The sequence below is a fragment of the Myotis daubentonii genome, chromosome 9, assembly GCF_963259705.1.
Source record: "Myotis daubentonii chromosome 9, mMyoDau2.1, whole genome shotgun sequence".
Classification (NCBI taxonomy): Eukaryota; Metazoa; Chordata; class Mammalia; order Chiroptera; family Vespertilionidae; genus Myotis; species Myotis daubentonii.
This window is the reverse complement of record NC_081848.1, coordinates 50,185,749-50,206,960: the sequence shown is the minus strand read 5'-3', so window position 1 is coordinate 50,206,960 and position 21,212 is coordinate 50,185,749. Positions and strand designations below refer to the sequence as shown.

The 21,212-nt window shown below is 48.4% G+C and overlaps 1 protein-coding gene across 3 annotated transcripts in view; it reads left to right on the top strand.

Moving 5' to 3' along the window:
* Positions 1-21,212, top strand: part of GALNT18 (polypeptide N-acetylgalactosaminyltransferase 18) — a 305,995-nt gene that overhangs the window by 203,767 nt on the left and 81,016 nt on the right. For all 3 annotated transcript variants that reach the window (XM_059708909.1, XM_059708908.1, XM_059708907.1), the window contains exons 4-6: positions 10,645-10,828; positions 12,414-12,611; positions 16,801-16,915. In XM_059708909.1, the coding sequence (XP_059564892.1) occupies positions 10,645-10,828; positions 12,414-12,611; positions 16,801-16,915 (497 nt within the window). The remainder of the gene's footprint in view (positions 1-10,644; positions 10,829-12,413; positions 12,612-16,800; positions 16,916-21,212) is intronic.

Below are 21,212 nucleotides of genomic sequence, written 5' to 3'. Positions count from 1 at the left end.
CCCTGGAGGAGAGCCACCTTGGGGTTCTGTGCCTACAGAAATCCCAGGGTAATCTGCTGCACTCCAGCTTTCCCAAATGATGCAGGGGTCCCTGCTCCCAGCCTTAGCACCTTCCTTTGAAAGGGAGGAAAGGAACAAAGAACTTCAGACGAATGAAAAAACAATAGGAATACTATTCAGCACTGACAACATGCCAGGCATTATCTCCCTACAGCAGCCCCAAGAGGGAGATAACTATTCCCCTGTCAAAGGTAAGAAAACAGGCCCAAGAGGTCAAACCACGTGCCCAAAGTCACTCAGCTGCCAAATGGCTGCACTGAGGATTAAAATGAGGTCTCCTCTCCCCCGAGCCCTGCTCCTTCTGTTCTACATGACATCTTTCAATAAGGAAAGAAAAACTGAGGGCTAAGAGCAGAGCACTTGGGTTCTGCCTTGTCACCCGCTCCTTCGCGGGTTCTCCCCTTGGAGGATAGATTGCCTGGCGGAGGAAAAGAGCATCGGACCTCCGGATCTAACAAGCACCACAGCGAGCTGGGCTGTAAATACTAGTATGTGTGCGAAGCCCACGGGTCCCCCGAGTCAGGAATCAGCCAGCCTGAGGCCCCGGTCACACAGCCTGAGCAGCACTGATTTGCAAAAGTACAGAGCTGACTTCCAGCCTGAGGGAGCCTCAGCTCTTCCCGGGAGGGCGCTCAGGGCTGAGCCTGCAGGATTCAGACCCGAAGACTGATGCTGCTTCTCACTGGTCACCTAGCACCCTGCGTCTGGGTTCCAAGAAGCGAAAAAGCCCCTCCCTACCCTTAGCCTTTCCTCCAGTTGGAAAGCTGCAGGTGAAGGAAGGCCTCCCACGGAACCTGCGCAAGGTCAGATGAGGCAGGAAGGACGGCCCAGGCGGAGGGAACAGTGTGGCACCACTGACCTTGGTATACCAGTGGTCGGCAAACTGCGGCTTGGCAAACCGCGGCTCTTGAGCCAACTGCGGCTCTTTGGCCCCTTCATTGTGGCTCTTCCACAAAATACCAACTTCTGCGCATGGGCCACGAAGTTTCAATCACACTGTACGTGCGCGCCCACACGTGGTATTTTGTAGAAGAGCCACACTCAAGGGGCCAAAGAGCCGCATGTGGCTCTCGAGCCGCGGTTTGTCGACCATGGGATAGGCCAACAATGGTGGGGAAGGGGTGCTATAGTTCAGGCATTTACAGAAGCTTCGAATACTAGGATCTCAGGATCATGGGAGTTACTATCTAAGAATCACAGACTCTAGGAATCTCAGAATCTTGAAATTTGGGGCTCAGGCGGTAAACTCTTGGGCTCTCAGTCATGAGTTTTGGGATCATCAAATTCCTAAGCTAGGCAGCACCCTGAACTCTTCAAGTCTTGCACAAAATAAGTTAGCATCAGAATTCCAGTTGGCCCTCGGCTTAACTGCCAATGGCAGCTGCCCTTCTCCAGCACCAACACATGGGGTAGGAGGGCCCGGGCCTCCTGGAATCCCTATGGGACACCAAGAGGGCTTGCTCTCAGCTTGGAATTAACCTGCTGTCAAATGCTGATGCCAGCATTTCCCATGGAGGGAACTTACCTGCCCAGTCCTCCAGAGTTGGAAGGGCCGGGGCTGCAGCAGGGTCCACTGTGCCTGGATGCACCCATCATGGCATCCTAAGTAAGTCCTAGAATTCCTGCTGAAAACCATCAGAGTAGCCAGAATATCTTATGCTCTTTAGGTAATTTTGCAGCTGCAGTCTCACCTTTACTTTATAGGAGTTTCCTCCTTACACAGCCCCAGAGAGCACAAAGGCAAGCCGGCTCTTTTCCAAGATCATTCAGTCCATGAAGACAACTGATTTCTGTTAGTCCATTATTCTCATTTTCATTTTTTTAATTACTCACTGTGGACATCGGTGAAATGGAGAGCCTGGAGCTCTGGCCCTGGAAGAAGGGGCATTGGGTTCTCTTCCTGGTGGGACTGATTACCAGCCCTGTGACCTCAGGCAAATCTGGGGGTGTGAGGAGCAAAGAGGGGGTAAGGGCTCAGAATGCCCTGCCTGGAGCCGAAGGGTGTGGCTGGACCTGTGAACACTCAGATTGGTTCCGGCAGCCTTTTGTCCTGGGCCCAGAGTGGATGGATTTCTCCGCAGGATTGTACTGTGAACCCCAAAGGCGAGTAACAAGCACTCTGGGAAACCCTTGCCCAAACGGAGGCCCTCTTCCCTCACGTCTTGATCTTATTGCTCAGGGATTTGTATCCCAGAGAAGTTGGAACTTCTGTGTGAACGCTCCATATCAGCCTTCTAGTCAAAAAGAAGCTGAATTTGGCAGCCTAACGAGAGAGAGAGAGAGAGAGAGAGAGAGAGAGAGAGAGAGATTGATTTCCACCCAATAAACACATCTCTGACTAGCCATTTTTATATCATTCAGAAACCAGTTCTGACCATTTTGTTGTTGAATACAGGATCTTTTGGAAAATAAGTCATTTTTATAGCAGGTAAGAGGATATTAGTGGATGTTGAGAGCCTGGCTTTGGAGACCACTAAGTGAGGAGTGCATATTTCTTGTGGGTTTTTGTGGTCACCCATGTCTGGCTATGACAAAAAAGAGTAGACCTAGAGACAGGTGGCTGTCTACTAGGTGGTAATTCTGGGACTTTCTCTAACTTGCTGAACTAATGCTTGGACTTCCCTGGAAGGTGTGCCACTATGCTTAGGTCCGGTAGCCATATTTATATGCCATCTGTGGGGCTCCTGGGTAGAGCTTTCCTCTCCCCAAGTCCTGAGTAAGGAGAATAATTTAAGGCCATTTCACATCTACTTCAGTATCAATTGACTTTGAAGAAGTGCAGCTATTAAAGGAGTCAGACAGCAGTGCAGCTGTTAGGTGTATTGGACAGAAGAATAAACTACATGGGAGACATTTGTAAACTGCCTAGGACTTGACAGCTTGTCTGGAATGATCTTAGAGAGGAATGCATAAAACAAGGCTGACCTCTCCCCCACCCCTACCCCCACCCCCTACCCCCCACCCTAGGCTCAGGACTCAGGCTGGTCTATTTTGCTCTGGATCCCAGCTCACCATCATTCATCAGCAGGGCCACCTGAGTCCACAGACCCCCTCCAGATTCTTCAGGGGTGGGGGTCCCGTGGCATCTATATGCATTTATATTTTAGCTTCTCAGGTGAGTGGATGATCAGCTAAGTTCAACAGCCATCGCATCCTAATGAATAATCTCTTCTTTAAAGTGTGTTGGCATATCATTTGTGTTCAATGGCCCAAATGGCTTTAGAGGAAAGCCAGTTAATCTTCTATTCTGGGGAACAGCTACTGCTCCCTCTTAGAGGAATAAACAGAAATGTGCTGGGCTTTTAATCTTCAAATCAGCACCATTGGAGGCAAGCAATTATTAGCACTTCTCAACGGGGTGCTCACACTTGCTTTCCTTCAGGCAGTTGGCGGGAGGGAGTGGCAACTCTAATCCAGGTTGAGCTAAAGGGCAAGGCTGGCCTGAAACTGGGGACAGGCAGAGGGGACAAAAGGCAATGCCTTGGGGATGTCAGGGGGAGGCATCTGGGAACTACAGGGGATAGTCCAAGGCAGTGATGGCGAACCTTTTGAGCTCGGCGTGTCAGCATTTTGAAAAACCCTAACTTAACTCTGGTGCCATGTCACATATAGAAATTTTTGATATTTGCAACCATAGTAAAACAAAGACTTATATTTTTTATATTTATTTTATATATTTAAATGCCATTTAACAAAGAAAAATCAACCAAAAAAATGAGTTCATAGGTTCGTCATCACTGGTCCAAGGCATCAGATCCAAAGATCGGGTTTGGTACTATCTGCGGTGTCAGGCATCCCCTGGGGCTCTCCTGCCTCCCTCTCAGCATTGCCTCGATGCCCAGTTCCCTCATCTCCTCAATGATAACACAAGCAGGGCCACATCCTACCTGTCCATCCCGGCCTGTTGGTTTGGGGGTCTTAGAATGCATCCCCTGCAGATAAGGAGGAACTAGTGTAAGAGCTATGCAAGGTTTCTCCAACTCGGTGCTACTGACATTTTGAGTTGGATAATTCTTTATTGTGGAGAGCTGTGCTATGCACTGTAGGGTGTTTAGCAGCCTTGATGCCTAGTAGCACCCCACCCCCCAGTTGTGCACCAAGCACTGCATCTCAGGCCCAGAAGGCCTGTCATTTAAGAGGACTCAGTGTTGTCCGGCCAGTGTGGCTCAGTTGTCAAGTTCGATTCCCAGTCAGGGCACATGGCCGGGTTGCTGGCTCAATCCCTAGTAGGGGTATGCAGGAGGCAGCCCATCAATGGTTCTCTCTTATCATTGATGTTTCTATCTCCCTCTCCCTTCCTCTCTGAAATCAATAAAATAAATAAATAAAATAAAAAGAGGCCTCATTGTCTGGAAAAACTGAATTGGTTTCTGATCTTCTTTTTCAAAAAATCTCCCTGTTCCTTCCCCTACTCTTTCCCCTTTCTTCCTCCTCCCCTTTTCCTCTTCCTCTTCCTCTCTCCACCCCCTCTTTTTCCCCTCCCTCCATCTTTCCTTCTCCCTCTCTCCCTGACATCTCCCACCCCCTCAGTGGAGTACATCACATACCTCTAAACATCCATTAGAATGAATGTTTCATAGGGACTGTCTTGTTCACAGTATTGCCATAGCAGCTAGATCAGTAACTGCTGATGAGACAAATATAATGACGAATCACAGGGTTCTATGGTTCGTCTCCTTACCCAGGAGCCCCACAGATGGCATATAAACATATAAAGTTTTTTATATGTTTTTTGAGCTAAGTTCTATTGGGTACATAATGAATGCCCAATATTTTCTGAATGAATGAATGAATGAATGATGGGTGGCCTCTCCCTTCACTCCTGCCTCCCCCAAACCTGGAACAAGCCTGGGAAATGATCACCTGGGTTGTGAGGGAGGGATAGGAGCTGAACCTGGTTCTCCATAGCAAGCCTGGGTAGGCCATTTTACAAGATGCCTGTGCAGCTGCCTTCCAAAGAGCGAAGTCCCATCGGGCATCAATTTCCTGATTCCTTTTCCTTTATGCAAGAGATAAAGGGTATCTCATTAGGTGTTTACTAGTGAATCAGTTTAACAGCCATTGGTACCAGACTTCTCCTGCTCAGCCTGCAGTTTGTTCCTTTTAGGGTGACTTCGTGGAGCTAATTGCTTGTTATGGGAGCAGTCCAGGGGACATATATATAGGGAGGGAAGAAAGGGCTCTGTTTGACCAGGCTGGTGAATTTTGCATTTTTATTTGGCATCTAAGTCTGAAGGAGGGGGAACAGGCAAGCAGCCCGCACTCAGCTGGCTCTGGGAAAGGCACCTCATGGGGACGATGGAGTGGCCTGTGACCTCCTAAGACACTGGTTCTCAACCTTGGCTGCACATTAGAATCACCTGGGAATCTTTTTAAAATCCTGATTTCTGGGCCTCATCCTCCGGAAATCCTGTTTCTTTGTTATTAATGTTGTGGCCCCACCCCATAACAAAGAAACAGAATTTCTGGAGGATGAGGCCCAGAAATCAGGATTTTAAAAAGATTCCCAGGTGATTCTAATGTGCAGCCAAGGTTGAGAACCACTGTCCTAAGAGGTGAATAGTGTTCCTGAGCATGCTGATTGACAGAGGTCATCCAGATGTCAGCAGAACAGGGATTTGTGGACAGCAAGAGAGGGCTGAAGGAGCAATAGAAACAGGGTAACACCTGGCCCCATGCAGGGTGCAAATTGTATTTCTTCGTTAGAGCTGGTGCCGTCTACAGCTCTGCCATTGATTCTAAATTTGGCAAAGTCACAGAGAACAGACTTCCTACCTCCCCCTTTCCTCAGCACATTAAAACAAACATGAAATACAGCCTTCCCTTTCTTTCCACAATTATACCCCTGTCATGCTCTACAAAGACATTTTGTAAAAGTTATTTATAGAGATTTCAAAAATAATGAAAGGTAGCTTATGTAGAAAAAAAAGGTAAAAGACAATGTAGCTTTTAGGCTACAAGTTGAAAATCAAACCTTTAGCAAAGTTAGAGAAGCAAAAATGCTCATAGAACCCTGTGATTTGTCATTATATTTGTCTCTGAGCTCCCTGGCAGCCTTGGCAAAAAGGTAAATATGATGGGTTATGGATTTGAGTTTAGGTAAGTAAAGTTTTTTATATGTTTTTTGAGCTAAGTTCTGAGAAGTATTTATCATATATGATGTAGAATAGGTAATAGGCAATATCTTGTACAATAGTTTTCTAACGAATACAGAAGTACTCTTGAGATATTTTTTGCTTTGGCAGTTGACAAAGGTTGAAGGAAAAAATGAAAACCTTATTAGGTAAAGGTGTTTTGAAAAGACTGAGCCAGTGTTATCCAGGACATTATACACCTTTAAAAAAAATTAAAAATTGTTTGGTTAGAGCTAAACAGCAGCCATTGTTTGGGATGTAGCTCTCTGAGAACAGGATTTTTCTCTAGCTGATGCACTAGAAACTTTTATTCTAGTTCACTGTTAACAGAGCTCAGAGGTACAAAGGGGCAAGCAGCTGCTATGAGAAAGAAAGCCTTTTCATCTCTTGCTGCCACCTTCTTAGCTGGCTCTTCTGTGTCTGAATTCATTTCCTGTGCCTCAGGAGTTCACAATCTTATTTTAACCCCGGCATCATACCAGAACAATAGGTCCTGTTTTGATAGCCTTTGTGTATAACAAACCACCCCAGAAGCTAATGGCTTAAAACAGCAACCATTCATTGGCTCATAATTCTGCAATAAGGGCTGGAGCCGTGATTCTGTGGTAGGGGCAGTTCCTTTCTGCTCTATGAGGTGTCAGCCGGGTTCCCTGTGTTCACAGTCAGCCCGTGGCCAAAGGATCCAAGGTGGCCTCACTCACAGGTCTGGGGCCTCGGTGGGGTAGCCTGAATGGCTGGGGCCTCTCTGGGCCTCTCATCCACAGGGACCTGGCTCCGGCTTCCTCACTTAGGGCAGCCAGAGAAGGAAAGCAGAAGCCGCAGGCCTCCCAAGGCCTGGGACTGGCAGGAGGTCCCTCCTTGCTGCACCCTGTTGTCACACGACCAGCTCAGAGTCAGTGTGTGAGGCAGCTGCACACGGCTGTGAATTCAGAGAGGTGGGGTTTGTGGGGGGTCATTTGGGGGCAGTCATCCAGTGCCCTGTTCCATCAACACCATAGAAGTGGTCCCCATAGGCAGCGACTCTCACCTGTGGAGCGAGTTACTACCCCAGTTCTCACTCCAAGTGCCGTACACTCGCCACCTCACTGTCAAATATCAGGTTTTATGAGCTCTCTATTTAACATTCCCCAAAAGGACTTATGAGGGGTGGACTTTGAAGTGATGACACAGCGTTTTAAGAGGCCTCCTGTCAACCATACACGAAGACCTGTAAGCATGGGGCACACTGAGTTATGCTGCTCTGTGGCCAACTTCCTGACATTTGTGCGACAGTGGCATCCCCAGGCCTCCCTGTCAGCTGTTCAATCCGAGGTCACGGGGTCATTTTTAAATCAGCTAAAGTGAGCTATACAGCGTGTTGGTGGCAGCCCAAAAGTCAACTGAATTTTCTCTGGGCTGGAATGAGAATGCCTGACAGCCCCCACTGGCCCTAGATCTGGACCAAGGTCACACTGTTTAAAAAAAAAATGACTTGAATGAGAATTAAGTGCATGGGCTCATCACTTTTAGAAGCTAGAAAACTGGAAGGGCTAGGTAGCAGACATTGGCTAACAGAACCAGGCAGGGAAACATTTTGACTTTGGATAAACAATATCAATCTTTTAAAAAAATGAATTAAGTAGAAGTAAACGTACGATCCTATGTTTTGGTTCAGCACATGCATGTGCACACACAAACACAAGCATGAATACATGCACCCACCCCTGCATGAAGAGATGGCAGGGGGAGGCTTCACTTAGCAGCACCATGTGGAGAGAACCTATAGGTGTTTGCTTCCAGTAAACTCACTTTGAGTCCAAAGTAGGCAAAGGTAATGTGACCTTAAACTACAAGAATAGGGGCATAGATTCTAGAATAAGGGAAGTGATTAGTTCCCTCTATTCTCTATAGCCCAATTTACTCCAGAAGTATTGGGCCAATTTCTAGGTGCATAGATTAAAAATGTTAGAGAAAAACTAACATATCTAGAGGGAATTTCAAGATGGTATAAAGACTTGAACTCATGATATATGAGGAAATATGAGGAGGAACTAAAGATATTTGACCTGGAGAAATCCTCAGCAAGAACTGAAGGGTGGTCTTCAACTCGAAATGCTTGTCTTATGGAAGAGGGACTTGATCTGCCCTCTGTGGCCACACAATAAGGCTTGGGCCAGTGAGTGGAAGGTTGAGAGACCCTGGGCTTGAGGGCAAGAGAGAAAAGAACATGTCATAGTCCGTGTAACTCCGTGAGGAATGACCCTGTCAGTGGAGGGGCTGGAGGATCGCTCATCAGGATAGACAGGGGTTCACACCTTTGATGGATAATTGGTTCAAAACTAACTTACTATCCTGTCCAACTCACTCTGAGGTCTTGGGATTCACAGGGACTTGCTCAAGGTCACAGAGCAGGTTAGAAGCTGTCCAGGACCAGAGGCTCCGGCCTCCCTCTCAGCATTTCTGCCTTGGATGCCCAGTTTCCTCACCTCTGCAATGGTAACTCAAGCAGGGGTACCCTCCTTCCAGCCTTTGGTTTGGGCAGTTTCATGTGTAAAAGGATTTGAAGTCAATGTCTTCAGGAGGGCTTACCCTTCTGGCAGTGACCATCATGCCTCATTGTCCTCCTGGCATGAGGCTTGCATGCATTCATATCTTCTGTTTGGCCACCGTGGCCTTGTTGCTTGCAGACTTCTAACCTGGGGTCAGGGCAGAGGAGGAAGAGATGGCTCTGGATGAGAGATTATGAAGAGGCCTTGTCAACCAGAGATGGATCTCCGTCCCTTACAACTCCCAGTGATGGAAACTGTGAGGCAGGAAGGAGGGAGCTAACTTTTTTTTTAGCATTTACTGTGTGTTATGCATTATTCACACGTCAATTCCACTTAATCCTCGTAACAACCTGGTTTTCTAGGACTACAAAGTACAAAGCACCACAAACTGGGTGGCTTTGAACACAGAAACCTATTGTCTCTCAGTCCTAGGGTACAAACTAGAGGCGTAGGCAGGGCCACGCTCCCTCTGAAGGCAGCAGGGAAGGGTCTGTTCCAGGCTTCTCTCCTAGCGCCTTGTGAGCTCAGGTGTTCCTTGGCTGGCAGACGGCATCTTCTCTATGTCTCCTCACCGGTCTTCCTTCTGTGCATGCCTAACTCCGTATCCATCATCTATCATATTGAATTAGGGCCTAATGCCTTTATCTTAACTTGGTTAAATCTGCAAAGACTCTAATTCCAAATGAGGTCATATTCTGAGTTACAGGGGGTTAAACTTCAGCATATCTTCTTAGGGGGACACAATTCAACCCATAACAGTTCACCTTATAGTCACCCCAAGTTCATGTCCTTCCCATATGCAAAATCCCATCCAAACTTCTTCATGGACATCCAGAGTTGGTTTAGTAAAGCAGACGTACAATGCGGTGCTGTTGACTCTAACCACTGTCCTTCTACTACACTCTGCTGCTGCCGTGGGGCACACCTACCATGCACCTGGCACTGTGCCAGCTGCTTCATGCCCTTTTCTCACACCTAGTGGGCTGCTTACATGGTGGGGCCCAGACTGGGCACCAAGGGACATGGAGCTCCTACCATTCATTCTCTGATAAGGAGAGGGCTCAGCCCGGTGGGTCTGTCCAGGGCCTGGCTGAGAAGATGGTAGGAAGGGTGATTGAGAGGCAGATACTGAGAACATAGGAAGAGTGGGACTCGAGTTCTGGGGAGGTGCTGTGGTCACAGGTGGGAGAATGTGGCCCACTCAGGTCATCATTTGGGGGGACGGCGCCCTCATAGGCTGTTGCCTGTGCTGCTGTGGAGAACACAGTGGATGTGGCTGCTGTGCTCTCCCCAGTGGAGGGGCGAGGGGCCCTGCTGGGTTGCTCAGGCCCCACTTACAGTTATGAAGGAGCAGGGGACTCAGTGTATAGCCAGGCCCAGCAACAGCAGGCAGCAAACCAATGCAGCTGCTCACAGGGCACAGCTCCTGGTCACGCATGTCCTGGAGAGATGGAGACCCAGCAGGAGTGGGTCCTGGGCTGCCAGCTCCGAAGATGCAGCATTCCCTCGGGATTGGGGGAGGACTGTGGAGGGCACTGGGATGAAGGAGCTGGTGAGAAGAATGTGGTTTGTGCCATCATTAGACCTGGCTTAAAAGCACCCACTGCCCCTCACATGCTGCATGACATTGGAGAAGTTCATAAACCCTTCTGAGCGTCATTTTCCTGAGGGCTTGTTGTAAAGATTAAATCGTCAATGTGTGTAGGCATGTGATCCTATGTAAGTTGATGGGCTCCATAAATGCTATTTTCACCTCTATTTTTCTCTTCAAATCTGAGCTATACTGGTCATCCTGGGGACCACCAAGGAAGACCGGGGAGGGAAATGGGCCCTCCAGCCTCTCTCTGTGGGTCATTTCTCCACGAAAGGTGGGATGTTTTGATTGTTCCCATTATGCTAACAATACGTTTTCTCCCTCACAGAGGAGCTGAAGGAGAAGCTGACAGAGTACGTGGACAAGGTGAATGGCCAGAAGCCAGGCTTCATCAAAGTTGTGCGCCACAGCAAGCAGGAGGGCCTCATCCGCTCCCGGGTCAGCGGCTGGAGGGCGGCCACTGCCCCTGTAGTGGCGCTCTTTGATGCCCATGTGGAGTTCAATGTGGGCTGGTAAGTGCCCATCAGGAGAGGAGGGTGGTCCAGGAGCTTCGACTCAGATGGGTGCAAAGCATGCTGGGATCTCAGTCATGTGGGGGTAAGCAGAGAATTCTGGGAACAGGTGAGGTATGGGTATGTGAGTGACTAGGCAAGGGTCAACACACAGTGTCTAAAGGATACAGTGACATGAGGCTTGACTCTGGCTGGCGTGGTCCTCTGGCAGAAAGGTAAATGCTACGGGCAAAGCAGAGAGTACTAGCCCGGCTAGGAACAGGACTGCAACTCCCAGGAAAGTGAGAGCTGGACCAGATATGAGACAGAAGCCCAACCACACCGACGAGCCAAGGCCTAGTGGGCAGAGGGAGCTAAGATGGTTTGATGTCACCAGTGCCCTCGGTTCCCCAGAGGCCAAGCCAGTGGTAGCTCAATATGGCAGATTCTCCCTCCGGGTGAAACTCGGTCTCAGGAAACCTTTATTGCTCTGGCCACCGCTGCTGTGAGGGGGAAGAGAACACACACAGGCCTTCAATAGTGTCATCCGAGCAGGGTGGGGCACTTGATACCAACATCCCTCCAGGCCAGAGTGTGTCTGTGGCCCCTGTGTGTGACTTTGCAGAGAGCCTGGGCATGGGAGGACCAGGCACTGGGAATGGCTGAGGGAACCCCCCCTCCTGACCACTATGCCTGATGGTGCTGGGTCTGCTCTCCTCCCAGACTCCAGGTGCCACCCTGCCTCCCTGGAGTGGGGTGAAGAGTGCCATTTAGCAGGCAGGAGCAGCCGGGCCTGCACGCAGCATGCCTGGATTTGGGCAGACTTTCACATAACAGGCCGAATTAAGATTGCAGTGCGGCCGTTTTTCATAGTTGAAGTCCCTGCTTGCCATTTGTGACTATTTAAAAGGCATTTTCGTTGGATTTATAGCCAGGAGAGGAGAGGGACACTTACTATTTCAAGCTGATTTAAATAAACAATTACGCAACAATTCATTATTAATGAGAAGCTTATCATTACTCTCTGCAAACACTTTACTTGCCTGGTGCCCACAAGGGCTTCTGGCTCCCTGGAAGCCGGACCTGCCACCTCTCCTTGGGCAGAGGCGAACATGTGGGGTGGGGTGGGGGTTGGGGGGGCACAGACGGCAGGCCCCAGGCAGCATGAAGTAAGTGTGTTCTCACCCCTGTCTCTGACATCCTCACCTGCCTGTTTCCTAGTTAATGTGCTAAATTTGAGCAAAATCAAAGCCCATGTTGAAAGCTTCCCAGGGAACCTCAGATCTGTTTCTTCTTCCTTTAAGTCTTGATTTTTTTTTCTAGTGAAAAAAAAAAATGAAAGCAAGCAGACACATGGATGTAAGGCACTAAGAATCTCTCAGCTCAGCCCAGAAGGTGCTAAGGAGTGGCTGGGCCTCTTGCCAGCCCAGAAGTATGGGGGTTGGGAGGCTGGTAGGGCCCCTGCCCAGGAGGAGAGCAGCGCTCCCCTGGAGGAGATGTCCAGGTGTCTTTTCCTCTTTCCACAGGGGAGGAGCTTTAGGAGTCGTCAATCTGGTGTCTCTTCACCTTGGAGGCAGTAACCCCTCTCTCCCTCCCTCCTGCTCAGGGCTGAACCCGTACTCACCCGCATAAAGGAGAACCGGAAGCGGATCATCTCACCATCGTTTGACAATATCAAATATGACAACTTTGAGATAGAAGAGTACCCGCTGGCCGCCCAGGGCTTTGACTGGGAGCTGTGGTGCCGCTACCTAAACCCCCCCAAGGCCTGGTGGAAGCTGGAGAACTCCACGGCCCCGATCAGGTACAGCCTCCTTACCTGCGATCTCTCTGCCTCGTCCTCCAGGGCAAGAGCTCCCCTCCCAGCACAACCCTTACTCCCCAAACTCCAGTCCCATCATGGGATGGTGGGTGGGGTGAGGTGAGCGGTGGTGGAAAGGAATTGCAAGTGACCTCCAGTCACTCACTGCTCACCAGCTCTGTGATCTCTTTTCAAAGAGCCGTGGCTCCCAGATTCATTCAGAGGCTCAGTTACTCATTCCAGCACATCTCTGTGGGGCACCTGCTGGGAGCCAACTACTATCTACGCTGGGTGCTTGGGATCCAGAGTGATTAAGAGTCAATCCCTGCCAGCAAAATCCTGAAGTCGAGTAAAGACAGATACAATAATTGGAATAACAAATTATTCCACCACACTGGTGGAAACCGCAAGGAAAGTAGGGAGAATCCTTTGCTGAGAGTGTAGCATCTGCACTTGTTTCTAAGGGCAAGTAGGAGATCGCAGGCTTAGGCCAGAGGCATCCATATTCGAAGGAGCAGAGTGAGTTCCTGGGCACAGAGCAGGTTCAAAGGGAGCAGCCTGAGGCCACGAGGCTGGAGGGAAAGGAGAGGCAGGACCAGACCTCACAGCACCCTGTAGGCCTTGCTGATGTTTGAGCTTATCCTTTAGGACTCAGACGAAAGGAACTTCAAACTGCATTTCAAAGGTCCCAAACTCTTTCAGCCTTTGCCGCTACCTTCATAGACCCCCGAATGACTCCCATGTGCAGCCTGTTTTATGAATCAGAACTCCTGAAACAGCCGTCCCCACAAGCCCTTGTTTCTGTCTGGTTAATCACAGATCAGGCGCCTTTGTGCTCCCTGCAAAGGGCTGCCTGTTAAACGCACAGACACACCAGAAGGTGGCCTAGGGGACAGTCCCTGGAATGAAAGAGATTAGAAACTCGATGTCACTTTGTATTACATGAGGACGGAAGATTATGAAAAGTGTAATTGAGGGGGTGATTATTATCTAAGATCACATCTTCCTTGCCAGAAGAAAAAGCACATACTGTATTCATATTTAAAACGGGATGGAAGAGAACTCCACCTGGCTCTCCTGTGCTTATCTCGATTACCTATCTGTTAGGCCCCTGCCACAATTTTGTGTTGTTCAATATTTGTTTGGAGGTCCCTGTGTGCAAGGACCTTTTACACACATGGTCTTATTTGTTCCTCATCATAACCTGGTGACAGCTATTGTGTCATCCCTGCTTCACAAGATGAGGAGAGCAAGGCTGACAAGGAGAATGGCTCTGCCAAAGGCTCTGGCCAGGGGAGCCAGGATCCAAACCCAGGTCAGCTAGATCCCATGCCTAGTTGTCATCCCCCTAGTCACCCACGCTGAGCTCAGGCCTGGGGTGGCTGAATTCTGCCCAGGTCTGTTGATCTTTGGAGGGAAATACGCCACCACGTAACAAGCATTCTTACAGACGCCTGCACTGATGTTAGTTGCTTCAGCCTGGTCTTCATAAACCCACATTCTGGGTCCTTCACAAAGAATAGCGTCTCACTCTCAAATTTTCCTTCCCCTGCTTGCTAGCAAGACCTTGGCTGAAAGAAAGTATATTAATGGAGAAAACATCCCTGGTTTTATCCCTAGATAAAGACAGCTCCGCGGAAAGTTGTGGGTTATATAAATGTATCATGCCCACCTGGGCCCGTTTCCACGGGCTGTACTTTGGTGCTTTGTCCACACACAGCATGCGCTGCAGGAAGAGCCCAGAGGTATCTTCTGCTGCGTTCTGCAGGGGTGTCTTTGAGATAGTTTTTCACTGTGTCCTGAAGTGACTGACCTCTTAAAGAAGACTGACATCAGAGATTTCTTTCAACTTCACTGCCAGTCAAAGAAAGCCTTGCTATCCCTGAGGAATTAGTAATGCTATTTCCACATGGGACCCATAAATCTTATTTCTAAGACCAGGTATGCTCATGTTCACCTCAGCCACCAGGAAGCTCGGGGTCCACTTTGTGGATCCACTTGTAGAAGGACCTAATGCTGCACATGCATTCTAACTAGCCCCCAACTTCATTGTGAATTTTTTGTCTCTTCAGACACTTATCTATTTTATTTTCCATGTATTTTACATTTTTCTTGTAAGCTATTTCTAATTTGGGGGGGAATGAGACAAGGTATAAATTAACACAACTTTCAGGCTGACTGAGCCCACTTAATACCCTCACTGGTTAATAAGTGACGGACTGCCTGAGGTGGCCTGTGCTCTTTCCTTGACTGGGTCTGGCCAGATGGGGAAGGCTCCGTCCTATGTGTCCAGCGGTGCCAGCTCAGTTCAGCACTGCAGGATGCTGAGGGAAAGGCTGAGTACCCACTCTGCCCGCCTGTTGGGCTTATGTCTTAAGTCACCATGATTTACAGAGGGGAGTCTCTGGGCTTTTGTAATGGGCAAGTGCCTCTTTTAAAATGATCTTTTGAGTACCAATTATGTCCCAGAGGATTTCAATACTTAATTTCATCCTGTGAGGTTATATAGTGGATTCTATTTCATAGATATGGAATCAGAGGCTCAAAGAGGCTAGGGAACTTCTCTCAGAGGAACAGCCATAATGGGGATTTTTTTCCAAGGCACTCACTTCCAAGGCCAAGGTCAAGCGTCTCCCACCAGAGCAGGAATTCACTCTGCTTAGGAGAAGTGCTTGAGGTGGACTGACCACCCTACGTACCTGCGATCTAGGGAAGGTGAAGCCATTCAGAATAAAATGCTGTGATTGAAAGGAGGAGGGACAGGAGCCCCCAGGCGCCAGTCTCTGCCTGAGCAGCTTCTGGCATCAGTACTCTCCAAAGACATAGCCTGCAGAATAGCTGTTTCCCCACGTGGATGAGTTTCCACTTTCAAAGATGGGTCTATTTGCATGTGATTACCAGTTTTCTTATCGCTGAAGAGTCTTCATTTCTCCTTTTTTTTCTCTTCCCCTCCAAATCGTTCAGCCACCAGCTGATAGGCTGCTACACAAGGACTAGAAATGGTAGCCGTGTGCAGTGGAACAATGCAGAGTCATGGCTCCCAGCAGAGAAGCAGCCCACACACCCTCATGCTGATTCACCTAACGTGGGTCACTCCTCGTAAAGTTCCGTGCTGGGCATCCACACAGCCGGTGAGCCCCACGCTTATGCTCACCAAGGAAAGGCCTTCCAGCTGCTGGACCTACTAACTGTGGACGTGTAGTGCCAGCCTAAGACCCATGCTGAATTCTAGACCAGGTGTCGTATCTCAGGCCTACCTGTTGGATATCTCCCCACAGGCACCTTAGACCAGTGTTCCCAGCAAGGAATACTTCTTGCTTCTGAAGCCAGCTTCTTCTCTGTACCCAATTTTGATGTGTGGCCCCACTCCACCATCACCCAAGCCAGAAAGCCAGCTGCCATCCAGATTCCCCCCTCGCTCTTACCTCCATAGTTCATCTATTTCAAAGTTCTGCTGATTTTATAGTAAAATATGTCTTTAGACAATCCCTGTCTCCACTCTTGGCCCAGGTCCTCATCATTTCCAGGGCTAGCTGGATATAGCAACAGGCTCCCTAACTGGATTCCTAATTTCCATACAATCTCCTACAATCTGACTTCCCTCAGCTGCTCAAGGATTACAACACAGATCTTTAAAAACACAGATCTGCTCATACCACTGTCTGCTTAAAGTTTCTCAGGGACCCTCCTTTGTCTATAGATAAAATCCAAATTATTTCCCATGCTAGCCAACGCCCCAGCTAACTTTTCTAAGTGGACCAAGGTTGGCATGCAGAACCCAAGTTGGGGAAGGGTGAGAAAGTTGGCAGGGCGCCCTGGTAGAAACAGAGACGGGCTGTGCAGTTCAAAGTTCAGGGGCCAGGGCAACTCTAGATACAGACATTCAACCCAGCCTGGCAGGCTGAGCACCACTTCTGTGGGCTAACACACATGCAAGCACCAGGGGGACTGATGGCTGGTCCCAGGACAGGAGCTGGCCGCTGCAGCCCTGCAGAAATAGCCTCCCTGGGGCAGCTGGTGAGGGTCGACCTATGAGGGCCGCTCAGAGAACCAGCTCTGCACCAGCTTTGGCAGCAAAGGAAGGAAAAGGACCAGCTCTTCTTGGTGGGAAGGTACCACTGCTCTCACTCCCCTGGCAGCACCATGAGACAGCCGCTCTGCTAACCTGGCCCACCTCCCCTCACCTCTGCAGGAGCCCAGCCCTCATTGGATGCTTCATTGTGGACCGCCAGTACTTCCAGGAGATTGGCTTACTGGATGAAGGCATGGAAGTCTATGGAGGCGAGAACGTCGAGCTCGGGATCAGGGTGAGCAGGGATTCTCACCCACAGGGCTCGGCTCAGCTCCCCAAAGAGTGACTGAGTCTAGGGCAGCGGTTCTCAACCTGTGGGTCGCGACCCCTTTGGGGGTCGAACGACGCTTTCACAGGGGTCGCCTAAATACATCCTGCATATCAGATGTTTACATTACGGTTCATAACAGTAGCAAAATTACAGTTATGAAGTAGCAACGAAAATAATTTTATGGTGGGGGGTCACCACAACATGAGGAACTGTATTAAAGGGTCGTGGCATTAGGAAGGTTGAGAACCACTGGTCTAGGGGGTGGAGAAATGGGGCTCAAGGTTGAGGGTCATGTACAGATTCTGAATGTCCATTCACTAAGCTTGGTCTGTCTGTATGCAGTTAGCACTGATGGGGATGAGTTAGTGGCACAGGATGGCACCTACAGAATTTTCAGGAAGAAACTTCAGAGACTGCATGGTTGGGGGTGGGGACATGGAAGAGTTGAGCTCCCAACTCAAGGGAACAACCTCTTTGTTAAAACCAAACATATGCTTCTCCGGAGTGAGCAAAGTTGTGCTCCAGGTGCAGGCACCAAGGGCTGTATGAACAAGATTGACCCTCAGAGTTACCTCCCCTTGGGATCTCTCACTCATATTCTCTGTCTCCTCCACAGTGGCCCCTAACGTCCTAAAGCCTTTGTCAAGAGAGAGCTACAGGGAAATAAACTCATGGAATATAAAGAGCAAAACATTCCATGCTGGTCAGACCCTCAGACCCGTTCATACCTCATACCATTTTCTGGAGGTGGCCCCAATCCCACCTCAAAGCATGGGGCCCTCCACAGCCATCACTGCATGGTGTGAATCCTCAATAGACACCATTTAGTTTCTCATCCTAGAGGAACATTTCCTAGGCTCTGCCCCTTTCCCTGGGCCCATGAAAAGATGCCGGGGGTCTTAATCCGGCATCAAGAAGGGTTCAGCAATCTGGAGAAGGTGCTGTGCGTAAATTAAATAAGAGTCCAGGGATGAAACATAATTTTGAAAGGCATTATAGGGAGTCACAGAAGACTTAGCTAAAGAAAACCAAGTTCTCCTTGTCTCAGGACCCCTTGCTGTTTAACACAATTTGTCCTAAGGCAAGGTGGAGATATACAGGTACAGAATCCATTGTCAGATTGGGGAATTGCCTTTGGCTGTTCAGGTGTTTGGCCAGTAGGAGGCAATAACATGTAAACTGAGATGCCCTGAGCTGTCTGGCAGCAAGCAACCATCCTTTTCAGGTTTGGGGGAATGCCCTTGCCACTCCAGATGAATCAACCCTGCTGACATGCTGGAACTGGCTTCCGGCAAAAAGATAATTCCAAAATGAACCCCTCCCCATGTCTGATGGCATGCACAGGTCCCCTGGTGGTTGGCAAGAATGGGATGATGGATACAACAAAGGACCTGGTCCTAGGGGGAGGCCCATGCCTCTATCTAGGTTGTGATCCTATAAAAAACCCAACATTCAAGCTGTGGGGACCTTCAATGGTCCCCACTGTCCTCTCCAATGGGGATCTTTAAGCAGCGTGACACATCCATGCACTCACTGTCAGCCCCCCATGCACACTGCACCGATGCCTGGCTGGCTCCTACCGGTGATCCACTCTCACACCTTTGGCCTTAGTGTCTGTCTGTGCCTGGTGTCTCCAGTTTCTAATATTCAGTTCCTACTCAGGGACTTCAGCTTGGACATACCTTCCTGTCAACTCTGACCCCCTTAGCCCTCCCACCCACTGGACAGCCTGCTGGTCCTGCACATCCTCCACCTTGCCCTGAGGGGAGACTGGGCACCTCCAATGAGCATCTCACATCACCTGCAGTGGCCTGACACATACTGTGTGAGCTGGACTTGTTCCCCAGACTGAACACTAGGGCTTTGAGGACTGGCAGCAGGAGCAGCTTCTCTGAAGAAGAGCTCAGAAAACACTTTCTGACAGCTATATTCCCTGAACCTGAGACAGTGCTTTGGAGGCAGTCAAATGCACAGGCTTATTGGGGAGCTAATATATTCATAGAGGGCAGTGCCTGCATAACCACCTCATTTTTACAGCTGTCCCTACACTGGTCATTTACCCGCCACCTGCGTCCTAACCATCTCATTTCAGCGCCGCTCCTGGATAAATGCTTGCCCCCAAACATAATCTTTTTCACTAGGAGTTGCTGCCAGGAATTGGCTGAGCGAGCAGGTTAGCCTCTAGTCACTTATGCTCTCTGGGTAAAAATATCTGGAACGGAGAAAGGAATTAGATTTGTGAACTCTGCTTCCAACACGTCTGTGAGTCAATCACGGAGTGATGGGAGATTTCTGGCTTCCCCTTGCCTAGGTTATAAAGCTGTTCCGAGCATGGGCCTGGGTAAGCCTGTCAAATACTTGTTAAAAATCTTCGGTGGTTTCGTGTTCAGAGTGTAAAATACAGTGCAAAATGTTGCCTGGCTGGTTTTTCCTTCATCTCTTCCCTCCTACTTTACGGAGATGAAGTGTCATCGGAGCTGCAGGAAAGGTGGCTTTTAAAGCAGGGACCCAGCAACTTGTTGGCTGGCAGAGCTGAGAAGAGAGGTGGGGCTAGTTCATTTGAATTCTAGTTCCCTTTGTAAAGAACACGGAACTGCTGAGCATCTCTAAAATAGATGCTCACGTTTTGTGTGGTTGTCAGTGTTTTTCTTTTATGTTTTATAAGTTAATATCTCTGAACCTCCCTTTCCTCTTCTAGGATTTCCCATCAATTACCCCACAGGATTGTGTGTGAAAATGAGAGACATTGCTTTTCTCACCTCATTTAGTCAGAGGCCACTATTCAAGGTCCTTACCCATCTAGAACACAGAAATAGTGTCATTTGCACAATTATTCAGTACCCGCTCTGTGCCAGCGATTGTGCTAGGCACCTTGCTTATGCCATCCACCTATAAAACACCCTAAAAAGTAGCTGCTATTGTAATATTCCTTTTTTTTTTCAGATGAGGAAATTGTGAAATTAAGAGCTTACATATCATCTCAAGGTCATACAATTTATAAGATGGGGAGAAAGAGTCCAACCCTAGGTCTTTATGATTTGAAAGACTAGATAGTTATACCACAGTGATCTAGAGATAAAAGCCCTTATAACATCCAAAAAAAGGCATTACAATGTCCTTGCAGCAATTACCTTCTACTTTATTCATTATTGTGTCTGCTGAGTTTCCATTTAAAAGCTTATTCTTATCTTGCAGTCATTTCTAATGTGTTTTTTTTTTAAACTTATGATTTCTAAGTTCACAACTTAGTGGGAGAAGTAAAAGAGCTACTATGGCCAAGAAGAATGAGAAGAGTGGGAAATAAGAGCTGATGTGTAGAATTCATAACAATTACATAATTGATGGCTATGGAAGTGCTAGGATTTTTAAGAAAGCATTTGAGAGCTGGAAAGCAATTAAGAAATTGTTAGACAATGTTATGGGTGGAATTGCATCCCCTCCAAAATATGCTGAAGTTCTAACCCCTTGTACCTGTGAATATGACCTTATTTGGAAACAGGGTCTTTGCAGATGTAATCAGCTTAAGGTGAGGTCATAGTGATCTAGGGTGGGCCCTAACCCAACATTACAGGGTCTTTATGAGAGACACGCAGGGAAGATGACCATGAGAGGATGGAGGCAGAGAATGGAGTTATGTTGCCACAAGTCAAGGAATACCTGAGACCACCAGAAGCTGAAAGAAGGAGCCTTCTTTTAAGGAAGGTTTCTTCCCTCGAAGTTTTGGAGGGAGCATGGCCAATACCTGATTTTAGACGTCTAGCCTCTGGAACAGTGAGAGAACACATTCCTGGGTTTTTAGGTGATCCAGCTTACGGTACTTTGTTATCACAGCCCAAGGAAACTAATACAGAGACCAATAATTAAGGGAAAGTAGGAACCTAGAGAAAGCCTGAGTCTGTTCTATTTGAAGAATCTAGTGACTTCAAGATTGTTTTCTCAATTTCATAGAGTACAGGAACAGAATACAAAGCCCAAGGCTTGCCCAAGATAAAGAGTGTAACAACATGTCCTCCCTCCCTACACACACACACACACACACACACACACACACACAGCTCCCATGAAGCTGGGACTCCATAGGTCAATGATCTCAGTATAAAGATGAATTAGAGATACTCCCATCCTCACCCTCTCAGGCTTCTGCTGGGAAGATAGGAAAAAATTGTCCTCTATGAATCCTTCCCTTAGATTTATAACTTAAAATCAAAATATTTCCTGGCCCAGAAAACCTCAATAGTATTTAGCTTAAAGTTGCTGGAAG